At 55.2% G+C, this 19,862-nt stretch overlaps 1 protein-coding gene across 2 annotated transcripts in view; it reads right to left on the minus strand.

Annotated features, from left to right (window-relative positions):
* Positions 1–19,862, minus strand: part of Stk32b (serine/threonine kinase 32B) — a 274,031-nt gene that overhangs the window by 160,925 nt on the left and 93,244 nt on the right. For both annotated transcript variants that reach the window (XM_027938027.2, XM_027938020.3), the window contains exon 3: positions 18,211–18,362. In XM_027938027.2, the coding sequence (XP_027793828.1) occupies positions 18,211–18,362 (152 nt within the window). The remainder of the gene's footprint in view (positions 1–18,210; positions 18,363–19,862) is intronic.

Here is a 19,862-nt window from a genome sequence, read left to right on the forward strand (position 1 = left end):
AGCAGACGGTGGTGGCCGCTCCTGATTCTGTTTCCTCTTCACCTTACAACTCGGGACAAGGTCCTGGAAACCTCCCCTCGATCTCCTCTCAGGTGGATGGAGGCTTTATAGATGCTCCCTGGCCCCGGGCGCTGCAGGACAGGTGGAGGAGACGGCTGGAGGAGGGATCCCACCGGAGCCCGGCACCCAGTGGCACTCAGGGCTCTGCAGCGGCTGGGTATCACAGCAATCCCGCTCTGGGCGAGGGCGGGTTCCAAGGCACCCAGGGAACTGCACACATCACAGAGTGGACCTCTGGAGTCACGGAACCAGAGACCCCAGAGGAAAGCCTGGCCCCTGCTTCCTGGGGCACAGTGGGGTGCATAAAGGAACTCACCACACCACTGCCTAGCACGCCACTTCCCTCGTCTGTTGTCACAGTTCTGGCCACTGGTGGCCCCACACAAGAAAGGCCCCCTGTGCTTCCTCATACAGGTTGCCAGCCCCTCTCCCTCCCTCCCTTTGCATCTGTGCTCAGCCAGGCTGAGGCTGACACTTGAACTCAAGGGTCACAGTTCAGGCTCACCTGTCCTCTGTCCTGAACACCTGCATTAAAGAAGCAGCCAGGGGCAGGCGGTAGCTGGGACAGTGGCTGGTGCAGCACACTGCACAAGGAGAGGTGGCGGAGGAGGGGCACCCGGCCAAGCAGGACTTTGACAGTCAAACAAACACATATGACTTTATTTCCTGAAGGTGAGTCATGATGAATTGCATAGAGGAGAGGAAATGGTTTCTAAAAATTGTAGTTTAATGAAGATTTCCCGTGCGGTGTTACAATTTGTCTGACGCAAGGCAAAACAATCCTGCTTACCTGATGGGCTGGATTCTCAACTCTCCATCCGCAGTGTTCATCGGCTTTGCGTCACTATGACAAAACGCCAGAGATTACTGGAAAGAGGACAGATGCATCTGGGTTCATGGCTTCAGAGGTCTCAGTCTGGGGTCACCTGGCCAGTCACTTGGAGGCCGCAGAGAGGCAGCGGCATTACGGCAGGAGCACGGGCTGGAGCAAAGGTGCTCAACAAACGCAGTCAGAGAGAAGAGAGCTGCGAGGAGGGCTGGGTCCCCACCTCCCCAGGGCACACCCTAGTGCTGGATTCCCCCAACTAGCACCTCCCAAAGCCCCACCCCTGCCACATGGGCCAGGCTGGGGAGTGAGACTTCCACACCTGAGCCTTCGCAGGATATTTAAGAGCCAAACCCTGTGGGTGACCCATCCGCAAGGCTAACCCCTCCCTCTCCCCTGCCCCTGCCAGGTTCCCAAGAAGCCCTGAGATGACTCATTGGCCAGCAGCACTGGTGACATCACAGGCAGGAATCCAGAGCCAGGGTGAGTGGGTGCTGGGGGCCCTTGGGGCACCACGCCCAGAGCTACGCCTCAAGCCCTTCCAGCTGAGTGGCTGTAGTCAATTCATCTTGTCAGCTGCTGGGACTCTGTTCTTCTCCCCTAAAATTAAAGCCAGAGGGGACCCTTCTCATGGCTGGCACAAGATCGAATGTCAGAACGACAGAGTGTTGTTTATTCAATAAGAACTCAATGAATTGTATAGGAGACTTGGTTCTGCTCCAGAGCACAGTTCATGGTTTGTTCTTATGCATCTCCATGTCATCAGGGTTCCACGGTCGTCAATCCTGCTTGGCAATCTCGGGTTTCCCTCCCTGCAGGCATGGGGCAGAAATGTATTTCATGACTCCTGTGGTTGGACGGAGCCCTGCCGCTGTGAACTGCGAGCAGAAATGGACATGTGCCACTTCTGACTGAACTCTTTCTCTCTGGCCTTGATGGGAGCAGAGTTCAGGGGCCACCATCAGCCCATACACCTGGGTCACCATGGTGAGTACCCCTCTGCCAGCCCAGGTTGGACTACTACAGTAGGAGTAAGAAAGAGACCTTTGCTGTCTTAAGCCTTTGAGAAGGGGGGGGGCTGTTTGTTACTGCGGCATAGCTGAGCCCTGCTTGCCTGATACAGTGGTAACTGTAACATAATAGCAACCCAGAAATGTTTTGTTTTAACATGTACAGATGGTCCCTGACTTTCAAAGGTTCTACTTAATGATTTTTCAACTTTACATTGATATGAAAGTGACGTGCCTTCAGTAGAAACTATACTTTGAATTTGGATCTTTCCCCAGGATAGTAGTAAGTGGTGTAAGACCCTCCTGTGGTGCTGGGCAGCAGCAGGGAGCCTTGGCTAGTGGACAGCCACGTGATCTTGAGGAGAAACCGCTAACTCTGGTGCTCTGTGTGGCTAGATGTGAGGTGCCGTAGGTCAGGGGTAGGGGACGCATCTCGACTTAGGGTATGTTCGACCTACATTGGGAACATTCTTCAGCTGTGCGTCTATTGCCACAGCCATCGCTATGGACACCGGGCCCCAGCTTCGTCAGTCTTTTAACGTGGCCGTCACCAGTGGCTCTCCAGGGAGCTTAAGTAAGACCTTCAGCCTTGGACTGGGCTCCATGGTTGGTCCCTCTTCTTCCAAGGCTCTGGCTTCTTGCACTGAGAAGCTCCTGGTCCCTCAAGTTCTCCAGCCTGCAGACGGCCATTGTGGGGCCACTCAGCCTCTGATCAGGTGGCCGACCTAAAGCCCCCCTCCTGAGGACGCCGGTGTGCTCCCTCTCTGAACTCCACCCCTGCCCTGCCTTCCCCTTTTCAGACTCAATCTCAGACTCTTTCTCAAGGGACGCTCCAGGTGGCCACTACCAGATAGTTTCCCTCCTGCTCTGCTATAGCGGCTTGGACTGTGACCAAGTGGCCAGGCAGGTGACCAAATCAGTCCTGGGCAAATCAGGACGGTGGCAAATCAAAAGAGAAAGAGTTCCCAAGAAATGGCAGAGGAGGGACAGTGGGGGTCTCAGGGGCAGAGACTGTGGGGTGAGCTTCAACGTGACATCAGCAGTCATTGTTCCCAACCCTGGGGACCAGGCAGGCTCCATCATGGGCTCTGCCACTGAAGCGTGAAAGCAACACACACATGATGACAGGAACGAGTGGCTGCCTCCCAAGAAAACCTGATTTACAAATGCTGGAGGCCCTCCAGATCTGGCCACAGTCCAGAGCTGACCAGACACCCCGGTGCACACACAGCAGGACAGACCGACTGGTCCTGAGGCTGGACCATCACCCTGGCCTAGGAGTGGCTGGACAGGTGGGAAGCATGAGGCAGAGAGTCAGAGAAGCAGCACTGTGGAGGCCAGAGAGAAGAGGCTGGTGGAGGCCCCAGGCCCAGCTCAAGGCGGTCAGCCTGGCTCTTACACCACCTCTGTCCTGTGGGCGCAGAATGGCCCTGGGGGACGTGGGCTCACTTAAGCAGAAACAGAACTGGGGTTGTGGAAACGCTCTACAGATGGGCCCTCCCCACCGCCTCCGCAGCTGCCCCCACTCTGCCTGTGTGCATGACTCACTGTTTGTCATTTCAATTTCCAAGACCTCCACTCACCAGCCCTCCATCTGCCACGGCTCCCACTTGCCAGGCCACCCGCTACCACCACTGGGAGCTAATGACTGTTTTGGGGAGAAGACACGCCTCCGTGATTAGCTCTCGACGGGCACATGGCTGCGCTCTCTCCAAGAGATGACCAACAGCGACCACTGACCACATTATCATTTCAAGAACAATATGGCGGCTCAGAGAAGGAGCATCAGGAGCAGGGGAGGTTCACAGAGCGATATTTAGTGGGGTATCCCTGCAAATGAACTCTCACGGGAAGCCAGGCCTGCTGTGTTCCTGGAACCATCGACTGTTGAGGGGAACTCAGGAGTCAAAAGGGAGATCCCGATTTATGGCCACAGGGGAAGGAAGGCTCAGAACGCACTGGAATACAGGGTTGATTTTATTCATGTGTTTATTCTTTCTGGGCTTGTTGGCATGAGAAGGTACTTGACGATGACCCACAGTAGCTCCTTATCACTGTCACAGGCTTGAGAAAGGAATGACAAAGGACTCAGCAGACCAGATCCGTGGGTTTAGTGCTATAAGGTGTTTTAGTCCAACCCCCATCTGAAAAGCCCTGGCCTGCCCTTGACTGAGCTGGGCCACCTGGTACTGAGACTAGTCCTCCTGACCTTGGTAGAGAAAGCCCCAGGGACCTGAATTAAAGGGACCTGATGGAGAGAGGAAGGGGGGGGGGACAAGTGAGAGAGAGCTCCTGCTGTGGTTTAGGTAAGAGGTGTCCCCAAAACACAGGAGAGACAATGCAAGAAGGTTTAGAGGTGAAACGATTGGGTAACGAGAGGCTTAATCCAGTCAGTGAATTAATCCACGGATATGGATTAACCGGGTGGTGAGTAAACAGGTGGGGGTGGCTGGAGGGGGTGGCTGTGGGGGTGTGACTTTGGGGTCTACACTTGTCCCTGGTGAGCTGAGTTCCCTCTGGGTTTCCCTCCATGCCCTCCCACGAGGCAGAGGTACACACTGAAGAGTTCAGGTGTCAGAGCTGACACATGAAGGCCATCTCTCGTAGACAGAGAGAGGCACACAGGCTTGGTTCTGGGACTTTTATGGGGAGGCTCACGAATGAGAGCTGGGCGGGTCCCAAGCGGTGGTCAGGGTTTGGGGTGGTATGAGGGAGTGGTGAGCCTTTCTCAGCAACGCCCTTGGGTGGGAAAACAAAACTTTTCTCCTTAAAATGGCGGCTGTCACTTAAGATGGCCTTATAAGGAGCCCCCAAATAAACTTTCCCTCCTCTAAAAGTGTTCTCACCAGGTCTTTTGGTCACCGTAAGGAAAAAGCTGATTAAAACAATGCCTCTAAGGGAGGGCCAGAGTCTCCCAGGCCCAGAGGGCGTGGTGGGATTTCCAGCCAGCTCTGGGCCCTGCTTCTGCACCTATTCTCCACCTGGGTGCCCAGGGTGCAGAGGGGCTCGGAGGCTCGTGGTTCAGTGGTCTCCACCCTGGCTGCACCTCAGAACCACCTGGGGAGTTTTCCAATGGCCACTGCCTGGGACCTAGCCTCAGATCCATGGAAGCCCCAGGAGCAGGTCTCAGAACCTGCAATTTGTCCACTGACAGAGGCCGGGAATTCAGAGCCCCGGTGGGGCTGTGTGGGTGGGTGCGTGCCATGGTTCTCCCTGGTTCTACAGCTACTCCTGCATTCACGGACCCCCAACTAGACGTGAGCTGGGGGAAGAAGCTTCTCTTTTGGTTCTGAACCCTAGCCAAGTTCTGCAGACCTGCTTTTGGCAGAGCAGTGCGCTGAGGCGTGGGGCTTTGCCAATATATTAATAAAGCAGCACTCTCCCATCTGCCGAGGGATCCCTGTGGACCTGTTCCATCGCCCCGAGCCCTGCAGAAGAGCGGCGTGTGGGCGGAACCGGGCACCAAGATGCCCTCACAAGCAGCACGCAGACCTGCAGCTGCTGTAAAAATAGATCCGCTTGTTTCCAGAGATCTCGGCCAGTTCTGTGAATGACTTCGGTGGCTGACAACACCCACCTGCAAAACAACATGAGGAACAGAAGAGAAATGGAGTCTGGACCAAGGACTCACACTCTAGTAGTCAGCAAAGGGGGGGGGGGGAAGAAGGGCAGAGGGCGCGGACCCCAAAGCAGGAAAGGGATCCCTGCGGCGGTTCCCGTCGAGGCCGGTTACAGGGTGCCCTCGTCTTTGCATACAGACATTTAGATTTGAGAACTAGACAGTGTCTGTTTAGGAAATGACGCCGCTGAGACCTGAGACTCCACCCAAGCCTGCCTGTCTGCAGGGCCTCTGCGCATGACACCTGGTGGCTTCGCGAAGGTGGGTTTGCCCAGAGCTGCTTTCTACCAGAGGGCAGAGGATGCTGTGCGAGTCAGCTTTCACACGGCAGCAATGGCTGAGCAGACAAAGAGGAAAGGGTGGTTTGGGTGCACACCTCGGGAGGCCCCAGGCTCCAACCAGAGGACCCTGCTGCTTTCAGTCCCCTGGCAGGCAGCACGGCATGCTGGGAACACAGGGCAGACTGCTTACCTCACGGCCAAGAAACAGACCTAAGGGGAAAGGGGAGGGGCTGGAGTCACAGTCCCCTCATGGCACGCCCCTAAGACCAAAAGACCTCTCTTTAGGCCCCACCTCTTAAAGGGTCCACCACCTCCCAGTGCACCTTCCTGCAGACCTCGCTGACTGCCCCTCCAACACAGGAGCCTTTGGGGAACACTTGGGATCCAAACTACAGCAAGGACATAGCCAGACACAATTTTCATTTTCAAAAAGGTGGATACACTCTGGTGCCTCAGGAAATACACATTTTTTTTCCCCAAGCACTGAATTCAAAACCAGCATCTCTCAGGTAGAATTGGGAAGGCTTTGCAGAGGCCCAGCAGCAGGGTTCCGTGGCACAAATAGCAGCTCGCCAGGCAGAAGCCATGGGGTGGGGGGGATGCTGGTGAAGGGAACAGATATCCACGGACCAGATGCCAGGGAGCCCCTCATGTCAAGGCTCGGAGGAGGCCGTATTTGTGGAATGCGTCGTGAGACTGGCTAATTCAATAATGTTTTAAAGCTTAGTCAATTTGGAGAACCAAAGGGAAGTGAAAAGAAGATTTAATTTAAAGAGGAAGAGTAAAATCTTACTAAAATGAGTTCCGCTGATTTGGAACATGCAGTAATTCTGGGAGGTAAAAGGAAACATTAGCAGTGCAGATTGACGATGCAACCGAGATTGCAGGCGCCAGTTCAAAACCACAGAAGGCACCAGTGGGTTCACATAGCAACAAGGATATGCTAATGACAGCCCTTAATATATTCATTAAAACAGGTCCCCAAGGTCCCTCTTCTGTCTACACCTTATTAGTCTTCCTGCGTGGTGCCAGCCTTGGTGCACACACCTGCCTGACTTAGGTGGCTTCTATACGAATAGCCACCTTCCAGCCTAGATTACAGTGAGACTCGGTCCCACGCCTGCCCTTAGTTGGACTTGTGGTTGAGAAGGGGGCCCACACCACCAATCTGCTTTCTAAAGGATGTCGGTAAGCCCAGGACCCCCTGGAGATCGACATCCAGATGCAAAACCTGCTCCAGGCTCCGGCTCCTCAGAACCCTTATTCCTCCCAGTACAGACCTTAGTGGACAAAACGGGACCGTCACAGGGTCAGAGTGATTTTCCCTCAACGTGCCTCCTGCAGAAGTGCATCATCAGGAGGGACAGAGGGCCGCGACCACCTCTGCATGAACACTGGACTACGCCAGCCAGACACTAAGGTCTGCCCTGGGTCTCCTAAATAACAGAGCCACCTGAACACCGGGCGAGGACACAGGGCTGTGCACAATATGGAGGCCAAGCTCCTGCACATCATGCTCCTCGCCCCTCCACCTGGGCTGCCTGTCTCCCCTTGGCTACCTCTTGGGACAGGGTGTGTGGTATTTTCCCCCCACCCCCGTCCATATGCGTACACACACACACACACACACACACACGGTCAGGTTTGAATGAGCAGCACAGCAGCGTGTGGCTGCAGGTGCTGGACTGCGAGGTCCGTCTCCACCTGTCACTCCTCAAAGCAGGTGGCTCCCCAGACAGTGAGGCGCGGCAGCTCACTTCTGACTTCCAGGCCCCCGCCATGAACACTCACTCAGAAAGCTCCGACCCACCAAGGCCAGTGAGTGATCTTCTGAAAACGCTGTCAGAATCAACTGCCTTCTCTCCTCCCAAAGCCTCAGCAAATCAGCTGGTGGGAAGGTGGCCAGAGAGAATCTTGATGATTCTTTAAAGGCCTGGACAAAGTTCAAAGTCAACTCCAGTGATTAAAAAGAGCCCCTTTGGGAAACAAGAAGGCGAGGAGGCCACCCTGCAGACGGCAGCACAGCTGAGCAGCCCCAGCGACCCGCACTGCCCGCCTCCCTCCTGCGCCACCTGCCTGCATCTGAGTCGAGCCTGCAGGTGTGCACGGCTCTTGGACCCAACAACATGAAGGTGAAGACCATTTCTCAGGTCCACCTGCTCATGGGAAGGGACCACCTGAGGTCCTGGCAGGCTGGACACCTCCTGCTTCTAAAGACATTTGGAAGGAAAGCGGGGGACCATTCTGCGCAGCTGCCACCATTCCTTCCAGTCTCAGCCACATGACCCAGGGCGCTGCTGTGGGTGCCCGGGGGTGGAGCTGGGCTGACCAAGGCTTGGGTGTTTCCTTAGCTGCACTTTCGATCCCTACATCGATTCCTTTCTCCTTCTGTTTTCTTGCTTAGCAACATATTTTGCCTTGAATTTTTTAAGATTTGTAGTAGTAGCTTTAAGTTTGTTTTGGAATAAAACCATTGCAAAAAAAAAAAAAAAAAAAAAAAAAAAAAAAAAAAAAACAAAAGAAAGAAGGAGGCACGGAGGAGAGAAGGAGGGGAAGGAGGGTGGCAGCTGGCACTCGGTGGGCTTCAGCAGCAGTGTCACTGGGGCTGTGGCCTGTGTCCCACCCACGCCACCAGCGAGGTGACCTGGGGGCCTTGGGTGTGGCATCGGATGCAGAGCAAGAAAGCCACTCGCTCTGTTCCACTCCTGTTCCCGTGGAGGGCAAGGCTCGGTGTGACACTGGCCTGTCCTTCCCACGTCCCTATTCCTTGACAGTCTCCATGGTAGATAAGGAAGGACCAGGTCCCGGGCTCAGAATGGTGGCAGGTTTGGTAAGTGGTTAGCCTTTAATGGCATCACATCAGTTTCTTGGTGTGTATTTTTAGGATTGGCTTCAATTTAGGACAATAGAAGCTAGTTTTTTATTTATGGAGAAATACCACGTTTTCCAAATCCAGCTCATATAAATAAAAACGCGAATTGGTAAGAAAATGCCAAGTCCATAAGGGTGTGGGTGGTTCTCAAGTACAAACAGTTGCACTTGAGGCTGGGAGAGACCCCGGGCAGTCTGGCCTTCCAGTGTCCCTCTCCAGATGTCCTGGGGCATCACAGGCTCGCTGGCCCGTTGGAAAGCAGGCAATCTCTCTGCAGCCACATTTCCACAACTTTCACTGGCATGAATGGGCCTCGGTGGCAGGCTGTGGGCACTCAGGAAGGACAGGGCTGTGGCAAGGCGGGCAGGCATGAAGGAGATGGGAGCGTGTCTACTGAATGCCCATTTCCCCACTTCAGGGTGAGCGAGCAGCTACAGACTATCCTGCAGAACATACTGGCAAATCAAAGGTGTGTGCCCTGCTCATCAGAATGAAAATATGCTTCTGTTATGAGTCATGGACAAATCAATTAAAACTGGAAACCGAGAGGAATTCCTGACTCCAGAAGCATTTAAGGTCGCCATTCCATTGCTCTGGCCCCACCCAAACAGGAACTCCAGGGCGACTTGTCATCCGTGCAGAGCTAAGGACGAGGTCAAGAGCAGAGTCCCTGCCCTCAAGGGTCACACAGCTCCCTGGGGAACAGGTGGCTCTTGTTCCTTCGTCTCCGTTCCTTCCAACCTTCTCGGCTGATGTCCCAACCTCGGGTCAGGTACAAACATCCAATTCAACATGGCAGCTGGGCGGTCAGGGAGGATGGCTGGGGACCAAGAGCAGTGGGTGGGGTTGTCTTCCCCAGGGGCAGCCAGGGGGGGGATGGGGGAGCAGGGTTCACTTTGGGAGCTGAGAGTAGGAAGATGGGGGTCAGAAGGCTGGGGCCTGGCCCTTCCATTAGATGCCCCTGGGTTGGAATGTGTGGTCCACACTCATGTGTGAAGGCTTGATCTCCACGTGCACACGCGGCATTTGGAGATGGGCCTCTGGGAGGGATCTGAGGTTAGATGAGGTCATGGGTGGGCCCCACAGTGACATCAGTGGCTCTATAAGGAGACAGGAGGGACCCAGACAGCGGCTTGCTCTGGCCCACCCAGGAGGCCCTCACCAGGTGCTGCCCAGGCTCTTGGACTTCCTGGGATCCAGAGCCACGAGTCAAATAACTTCTGATCTTTATAAATTATCTAGTCTTACAATTTTTTTATCACCACAGAAAATGGACTAAGACCTAGGTGGCCCTAAAAAGGTCAGACACATAGAGCAGAGAGCAGAATGGCGGTTACCTGGGGCTGGCGGAAGAGGAGCCCCGGTGGTGGGGGCGTTGGTGGGAATGCCCAAGGTTTCACTCACAGGATGGATAAGTTTGGGGATGTAGTGTGGAGCGTGCTAACTGATGGGCAGCCATGCGTGTCCACTTGACCAGGTAGAAAGACTTTGATAAAAGTGGCAAAGTCTCTGATCATGTAAGTCACGGTGTGACTTTGATCTTGCAGGGCCCTGAGGACCAGGCCACCATGCTGTGCAACCATATGACGTTACCCCCTGGGGATGGACACAGCATAGTGTCACCGGGGATTCAATAGCATGAAAAATGTCTTACAATGGTCCCTGGTGATGGGCTTTCCAAGAAAATGCCACTTTGGCCTAGGATCTTGAACGTGGTGGACTCTCTCACTTACTACCTGCCTCAAATTGCTCTCCCAGGAGAAGCAGCCCCTGCAGCCTTGACAGCAGAGCTGCTTTCCTGAGAGCAGACCCCACCCCGTCCTGCCTCTGTCTCTGCTGCTTGGTGCGAGTCCTGTGTCCTGGACACAGCAATTCTCTCATCCGACAAGTGCTTCCTGAGCAACTACTATGTGCCAGGCATGGTTACGAGTGCTGGGGACACAGTGATGAAAATGTGGGCATCATGCAGATAAGAGAGGACCTCACACAGATGATCTGAAAAAAGTAAAGGGGTCGCCTTGCAGGCGTCTGGAGAAAACCACCCCAGGCAGAGGGACCTGTGGGAGGAGGCGGGCCTGGGTGTGGGGTTGCCTTGTGACCTGCAAACCCCAGAGGACCCAGGGCCTCACCATGCCCCATTGAATGACACCCCCCATTAAAATGCATCACATTCTAATGCAATTTTGGTGGCTCTTTGGGACATGGGCTTCCCATAAAACTGCTTGGTCACTGAACCACCTCGGGTCTCATCTGCATGTCCCAATGGCAATGACCTCCCACTAGCAATTTCATGCACACAAATTGTCAGAGAATTTACCGGTCATCATTAATACCAGGGTTTCCTCAGGAGGAACGGTGACAGCGTACATCCCTCTAGCAAATCTTAGTTTCCATAAGGCTTTCTTCCGCCAGATCTCAACAGATTTGAACCTCACAAAGCACAGGAGGGAGGGAGGCATCATATATGGGTGAGGAAACTGAGGCTTCCAAGGATATGCACCTCGGAACAGGGAGGACCATCTTCCACGCTGGCTGCTCCATCAAGTCCACAGTCACCATGCTCCCCTCTTGCGTGTGGGAAAGCATCCTCTTCTTGGAGGGAGGGAGGAACTTGTTTTGATATTTTGGAGCCTCACTCTGGGACTGACTCACAGAAGATGGGTCTCCAGGGCACTCAGGCTTTGCTGTTGGATTTGGGACCCCAGAGCGGGGTCTGGCTCATCACCCAGGCTCTCAAGAATCAACTGCTGAATTCTCAGGAGTGCTGAAGCCAGCCGACATCACAGCATAAGATTGAAACAGACCACAGTGGAGCCTTTGCAGCTTGCATAATGACAAATGCTGCACCTCAGAGCCTGACGTGCTCTGATGATCCCCCGGTCCTTCTCCCCAGGGGAGCTGGGCATTAGCAGCCCACCTTTGCTTCTAATCCCAACACTGCCTTTCAGGAGCTCTGTAATCTCGTGTAAATAATGTGAGCCCCTAGTGCTCACTTTTTCTGGGTGTAAACTGGAGATAATAACATCTGCCTTTTCAAGGTGGGTCTTGGGATTAATTAAGATGATATATGGAAAGAGAATTGCACCAGGGGTGATCAATAAATGGCGCTGTCACTACTATATTGAATAAGTATGAGATGCATTTGACACTCCCATGGACCAAAGAGGACTCCATTGACAGAACAACCCCTGGGAAGGCGTGAGGGAGTGAGGAGGAGGGGCGTGAGGAGGAGGAGGAGCGTGAGGAGGAGGAGGGGCGTGAGGAGGAGGAGCCAGAGGAGGAGGCACAGAAGGTGCCCCGTTGTACACAGGACGTATCCCGCGGACAGTCCTGGCTCTCCACAGGACCGTGGATGAATCCCATGGCCTCCGTGATGGATCGCTGGGTCCCCTACTCATAGGAATCTCCCGACACACCCCGGCCAGCTCCCTAGGCCCATCTGCTCACTCCCGGGGCTCTGCTTGTGCACAGTGTGACGTCTGGCTCCTTCCACAGCCTTTGCACAGCCTGCGCTGGCCCTCCGAGTGTCAGGGTGCAGCCTGTGGCTCACAGTCATAGCCCCCACCTGCCTGCCCCTCCTCGGATAACTACCCTGTGCCACTGTCAGGAAAATGCGGAAACCTGACATCTTCCAAGTGTAAGCTGAAGCCACCAGTGCTGCGGCACAGGCTGCACAGCCCCAGGTGACAAGAACCCCTGGACAAGTCAGCATAACTCTTCCCTTTGGTGCTGGAGGTTACCATGGTGATGAGGATGTCACAGTGGATGCGGGAACTGAAGACGTCACTCGAAGGAATGGGGAAGAATGCACCAGCTCTCTCCTCTGCGTGTCACGGATGCACAGGACAGTAGATCCCCAGGGCATGGGGGGTGTGTCCCCAGGCCACCAAAGCATAGTCACTCCTGAGGCCGGGGTGGTGTCTGTGTGACACCGTCTTCTCCCACCTGCAAGCTCTATGAGATGGTGAACTCTGGCATCCTCACAGCAGGGCACCCTGCAGGCCCACAACAGCAGCAAACAAGATCTGCTTGATGTCACATGCCTCTCAGCCAGGGATGAGCCAGGCACGGTCCCCTGCCCAAGGGGCTCACTGCTTATGAAATGGATGAACGCAGCAAGCTGCCCTGCATGTAACAGGGACAGGAGAAACCTGGGCTCAGGCTGGGTGGCAGTTCCGGGAGGGTTGGAGGAGGGACACCTGGACCACAAGTCACACACTCCACAGGGCAGCGGCTGCGCTGACCCTCTTCATCCTGGACCTTAGAAGGTAGGATGTGCCTGGTCCCATCAGGAGCGTAATGAGTGCCTGCTTCAAGGATGTGCATGGTCAGGAGAAGCGCAGAGTTCTCACGTGGACACAGTGAACAGCGGGGGACGTGAGCTGGGCAGAAGGAACAGCAGGGGCAGAGGCCAGGAGAGTCAAGGACACTGGGCCCTGTCACAGATCATCATTATGGCTGGCATGAAGACCCAGATGGCATCAGCAGGGGCAGGTGTTAGAAGACAGGCTGGCTTAGTCGCAGGGCCCAAGTCACAGAAGGACACTTGTCCTGAGGGCTTTGGGGAGCCCCTGCAGAGTTTTATGAGAGAAGCGGTGGACTGAGTTTGCACTCAGGTAAGACGTGCTCCACTCAGGGCAGACTGGTGATGAACTGGCCAGAGGCTGAAAGGCAGGTTGGGGGCTGTAGCCATGACCAAGGCCAGGGGTGAATTCTTCTCCAGAAATGATCTGTTAACAACTGGCAGTTGCTGATGAAGGCCATATGGTATCCTTTGTCAAAGGTCCCCTGGGGGCATCCCGCCTCTGTCCTGCCCCAGGCCCCCCCCCCCCCCCCCCCGCCCCCCGTCCCCTGCTCCAGCCAGAACAGCTCTGCCCTGAAATTCTGACCACACTTCATCTTAACTGAAGATCTCAAGAGTAAGGTTTGGCCACTGATTTAAGTGGTTCTTCCTTGGCTCAGAGTGGTAGGAAGACATCTGTATATTGACTTATTCCATCACCACTTCAAGAAGGTTCTAGAAACATGCAGTTGCTGTGAGAGCCGTCTAACTGACCTGGAACATCTGTTCTTATCCCGTCCTGCCTGTGTCCGCTCTCACAGTTGTGCTGACAGTGACTGGTGGCAGGTGCCTCCCTCACCCAATCTCATATGAACCATCTGGATGTGTGTAGAGAACCCCCAGCCAGATGGGTGGAGGTGACTCCATCACACGGCCTGAAGACGTGAATGACTACCTGCCACTGGCGTTCAGTCAGGGTCACGGCCTCGTGACATATCTCAAGATGCGTCCTCCCAGGCTGGCCAGGCCTCCCCCCCATGCTGGAGGAGAGTGGGAGAAGAAAGGTCCTCTCACCTGAGGACTGAGGGCCGTGTGCTCATAACAGCAGAGGCCCCCGGGGGGCACGCTGCCCAGGACCTAGGGGAGGGTCAGGTGTCATCCATTTGATCCAAGGAACAACCCTAGGGCAATGCCATCTTTCATTGCAGTTTTACAAATAAGGAAACACGGGAGGGGGCTGCTGGCCCTCGAGGCCTCTGTTCATCAGCCCCGGCTGCCGAGATGGGCAGCTCACCAAGCTGGAGGCTGGAACTCGAGGTCAGGAGCCAGTGTGGTCAGGTCCTGGAGGGGCCCTCGCTCTGGCTCAAGGAGGACAACCTTCCTGCTGCATCCTCAATGAGATGTCTCTGTTTCCTCTCGGAGGCCACAGTCCTAACCAGATTAGCACCCGATGACCACATCCAGCCAGAATGACCTCTCAGAGGCCCCCTCTGCAGACACAGTCACCTGGGAATTAAGACTTTGATATGTGAATGTGGGGGACACACTTTGGTCAACAGCTGCCTCACAGCTGGCGAGAGGACGGGGAGGTCAGACGCTTGTCCCTTCCCCAGGCTTGCCCTCCCCCCCGGCCACCAGGGCCCCCTGCACATGGTGCCCCCGCGCTTTGGGCTTCCTCTTTCCTTTCTCCTTGGCTGTGATTGTCTTAAGCACAGGAGAGCAAAACAGCTCCGCTCTGGACAGGGGAAATACAGCCCCCGACAGCTCAGCCTGGGCTACCGAGGCTTGGGAGCACCAACCACTCACTCTTCAGAGCAAAACTGACATGGAAACTAGTTGATGCTGGGCCTTCGCTTGTGCCAGCTCCGGAGCCTGTCAGCCGGAAAGAAGGACAGGAGGCCGGCCTCGGGGCGCAGTAATTCACCCTCAGGCAACACGCTCAGGAGCTGACGGGTAATTAACATAAAGCACTGGTGTCCCCATGAACCCAGAGAGCAATTCCCACCACGTCCCCTCAGCAGGGGTGAGAGAGGCGGCAACAGAAGCCTGCAGCGGGGTCTGTGCAGGCAGGAGGCGGGGTGGGCACAGGCAGGAGGTGAGGAGGCGCAGGGTGAGGAGGCGCAGGGTGAAGCGTCCCAGGTTCGAGTCCCATGTCCTCCCCTGTGAGTGCTGTGGCTCATGGGCATCTGCAACCGGGATTGGTCAGGGCAGGATCACAGGAAGTGCCGGAGGCCACTGGGAGCACTGAGGGAGCCCAGACCACATCCAGGTTCCAGCAAAGGCTGGGGTCTCTTCCCCCCGAGATGAAGACAGCAGGGCAGGTGGGGACCTGAGCCTGGCAGCACACCAGCCAATGCAGGCAGTGACAGCTGCCGAGAGCCCGCTGCGCAGCTGGGAAACGGGCAGGGCACGGCAGGCGGAGCGGGGACCCCGCAAGGAGCCGGCACAGGCTCTGCTTGTTCTCTGCCTTCCCTCTGGGGACCCCCTTCCCTCACCGTCTGCTCACACACTCGGGGCCACCCTCCCGCCCTCCTTCACAGGAATGGGCCCTGACCACCCAGGCCAGTCACGGCCTCGGGCTCTGCAGGGGCTGCACAGCCACGACTGGGGCCAGTGTCAGCCGTGGCTCTGAACACCAAGCTAACAAATGCAGGGCACAGCAGGAAGGCCAGGTCAGCGCGAGTCCAGGCTTAGTTATGGGAGCCAAGAAAGTCCTGTGAGCTTCGGTAAGGTAAGCTGAGTTCCTGTCCCTACAATCAAATCAATCCTGGCCCCACGGCTCATGAACTCAGTGCTGACCAGCGGAACAGGACTCTCTTCCTGTTAGATGGGGACTTGATAGGTCATCGTCGGCCTGCCTGGGTGCCTACCATGAGCTGTATGTTGACTTACTATCTATCCCGTCATCCATCTGCCTGATCTATCAGCTGTCCGCCTATCTCCCATCTGTCTACCATCTCTCTATCATATATCTATCTGTCACCCAACACACACACACACACACACACACACATACACACATATACACAAACATACACAAACACACACATACACACATACATACACACACACATACACACAAACACACACGTACACACATACATACACATACACACATACACAAACACACACACATACACAAACATACACACACATATACACACACATACACACACATATACACACACATACACACATACACAAACATACACACACATACACACATAAACACACATACACACACATACACACACACACACACATTTATGGCCTCTTTCAGTGGATAACATTTTCATTTACAAAACCTACACTTTCACAGCTTTTCTTTCGGTAATTCTCAAAACAGTCCTTGCGGTGAACAGAGTCTCAGTGTGTCCTTTAGCAAGGGAAGACGCTGAGTCCCAGAGTTCGGAGGTGACTCCCAAGTCAACCATGGATTCAGTCCTTCCTTCTAATGGTGGGAGCTCAGTGCCACCAGAGACCAACATTTACAGAAATTTCTTATCTGTCCAGCACTGTCTTGTTGGAAAGCCCTGTGTCGGTGTGTAGTATCCATGAACTCTCCTTTAGCACACGTCCTACAAGCTCGAGTGTGCATCCCAGTCCCTGGGACCCTGAGCCGTCTCTCCTAAAGGCTGGGCTCCAGACAGTCATCTAAGCAGAGCCTACACTGGCAGAAACACCAGAAGCTGCCTTAGTTACCCATGGGAGAGGACAGAGGTCAAACGGCTCATCATTCTTCTCTACAGTGGAATATTACACAGCCTTTAAAAACACATACTGTAAAAAGTGTCAGTGATAAGCTAGTGCTTCTGCCAGACCATCAATTTGAAAGAGTTAAATACAAAATTACTATTCATGTTTCTCATACCTACAGCTTACACAGACAGCCACCATTGATATGAAAACTACGAGAAAAGGAATAAGAAAAGAATATCAAGCCCCAAATGAATCTGCTGAAAGGCAGGTTGGGGGTTGTAGCAATGACCAGGGCCAGGGATGAGCACTTCTCTAAGAATGATCTGGAAACAACTGGCAGTCGCTGAAGAAGGCCATATGGTGGGATTCTGGGCAGCTGTTACTTTCTCATACTTTTCTTATACTTTCTTATGTGTTTAATCTTCTGTATTTTGCAACAAATGTATACTGCTTTTCTGATAAGAAATGTGTTTTTAAGAGATTCTCTTGTTCAGCAATCAAAGTCATTTCCCCCAGTGCCTAGAGCCAGGACGACCCTTCGGTTATGATGTGGACTCCTCTGGGCCACAGCTAGGCTGGGTTTTCCCCAGGGAGATGCCCGAGTCTGTGCATGTACCATGCCTGCCTCCGGGTCCTCAGACACAGCAACCTGAGGTCCTCCTTCTTCAACTACTTCCCACGGCTCAAAGGGCTTCTAGGAACAGACAGCAATCAACATCGTAGATGTCCCCATCGGGGTCACCTTGTTGCCCACAAGGTCAGTGCAGTGAAGAGCACTGGTTTCCTGGAGTAACCATCTTGGCTCCTCCACCAAACCCCGCTCAGGAAGCCTTTGCCAATGCCCCCCACAGGGACTCCTGCAGCCAGAGCACCCGGAAACAGCTGCTTCCAGGGCGAGCATATCTTAGAACCATCAGCCATCCAATGAGGTGGGTCAACACGGAGCAAGGCAGAAACCTCGGCTGTGCCCAGCCTCTGGGTCGCAGAGGGCCTGGGGCTTCCTAACTGCAACCCAGGAGTTGGATGGGGCCCAGGAGGAGACCAGGACGTGACTGTCTCAGGAGGAGAGGCCACATGCAAAGGCCCAGAGGCAGGGACCCACCTGCAGGGAGGGGTTTCTAGGATGCAAATTTAAAGTGGAGATAATGACCAGGGACAAGATAGAGAGTTCTGGAAAGTGAACCATGGCTGGCCTCATGGGCAGATTCAGGACCTGGAGCTCAGACGTCCATGCCGGGCGGCCACGATGCACGGAGTGGGACGGGGGCTCAGTGGTCCTTCCTGCCCTCAGTGCTATGGTGGCTTTCTAACAAGTCGGACTCCACTGAGAAGTCTCCCCTTGACGTTCCCTTATGACCTGCCACACGTTTCCTCAGACAAACCTCTGCTCCATCTGCGTTCAGCTCTCATGCATCAGGAAAGAGCATGACTGACCAAGCGAATCCCAAGATCTCATCAGAAAGGGAGACCACAGACCCCTGAGAACGCCTGCGCCAGGTCATCGCTCTCCTTTCTCTGCAGCTGGGGAGGAGGTGCCCGGGGCGCGGCGGGCGCCACTCACCACAGGTTGACCAGGAACGGATGCTCCAGCCCCTGCATGACCTGCAGCTCGCGGAAGACGTTGCGCACCTCGTCCCTCTCGATGCACTTCTGCTTGTTCATGTACTTCATGGCGTACATCTTCTTCGTGTCTCGCTTCTGCACGATGCACACCTGGGCAACGGGCAAAGGAGAGCGTTCAGGCCCACGTTTAAGGAAAACCGGGAGCCGCTGCGTTTCCACCCTGGGGTCAAGTCCGCTGGCAGAGCAGCTCCATAAACTGTCCCCCATCAGTCCCCGAGGGCAGAGTTGGAACCCTAGGTTCCTGGCCCTGTCTAGGTGCTGGGGAGGCAGCCTTGGGGTCAAGAGACAGAGGGAGCAGCTCACAGCCCTGGAGGAGACCAGAGGGAGCAGCTCACAGCCCTGGAGGAGACCAGAGGGAGGGCCAGTGACCGCAGCCCTATCTGTGCCCAGCTGACTCCCCACATGGTGCCCACCTCCCGACTTCCACACCCCAGCCCTGCACTTCTTCGCCCATGGACTGTCTTTTGTGGGCAGAGCTCCCATTTGCAGCCCATGAGACAGACCAGCAAAGCCAGGGAATTGGGGTATTCAGTCCGTGGCTGATGGGATGGGAGTCCCTGCACCCCAGCTCCCCTGCAGGGTGGGTGGGACAAGTCTGAGCTGCTGTTGGCACTGTCCCGGGTCTGGGACAGACTCCTCTCACAGCCCCCTCTCTCTGCCCTCCCTGCTCCCTGGGATCCCTTTGCCTCTCCAGGGCCCTACACTCAGATCCTTCCTTGGGCCGCCTCTTGAAACCCAGCCACGGCCCCAGGCTCTGAGCGAGGACGACACCCACGTGGTGCACCACCACTGCAGGCCGGGTGCTGTCACCTCCGTTCCCCCGTCAGCCCCCCCCCCCCCCCGAGAACCCCAGGGATAAAGCCTCCCTCCCCCGTCCACAGGAGGAGGCACTGCCCACGAGCAGGCGTCGACCCACCAGGCCCAACAAGCCACTGCACACTGTGCCCGGCTCAGACCCATGGCCTCTGACTTTGAGTGACTCCCTAAACCAAGGGCAGAGGTGGCTTCGCCAGGGAATCAGGGCAGAGGACGAATGTGGAAGAAGGGAAGAGGATGGGGGCCAGGGGAGTCCTCTAGACAAAGGGATGGTGTCAAGGAGGGCAGGAGCCCAGGGAGACGCCGGGAGCAGTATGGTTTGCCACACGCGCAGGGCTGGCGTGCATGGGCAAGAGTGACCAAGACGGCGGGGTCAGATGTCCCCAGAAGCCAGGGGAAGCAGCTGCTGCCTTCCCCAGCGGCTCTAACGTACCCACAAGCCAGGCAGCCTGAATGGCAGGAACGTACTGTCTTTCCCTTAGGAGTCCAGAAGCCCAGGTTCAAGGTGTGGGCGGCCCCGCGCTCACGGGGAGGATTCCCTGGCCTCACCTAGCACTCGCCACTATCCCTGGCTCTCTCTGGTTTGCAGCTGGAGCGCTTCAAGCTCTGCCTCCCTCTTTGCTGGGCCTCCTCCCATGTGCGTCTGCCTCTGTTCCCCAACATCGTGTAAGGACACCAGCAATTACCTCTTGTAAGGACATAAGCCATTACATCTATACCTTACCCTTCTCTTTCCTTGACCTCAGCCACCTTCAGTCAACTGTAGTCTGAAAA

Source organism: Marmota flaviventris, chromosome 7, assembly GCF_047511675.1.
Source record: "Marmota flaviventris isolate mMarFla1 chromosome 7, mMarFla1.hap1, whole genome shotgun sequence".
NCBI classification, from domain to species: domain Eukaryota; kingdom Metazoa; phylum Chordata; class Mammalia; order Rodentia; family Sciuridae; genus Marmota; species Marmota flaviventris.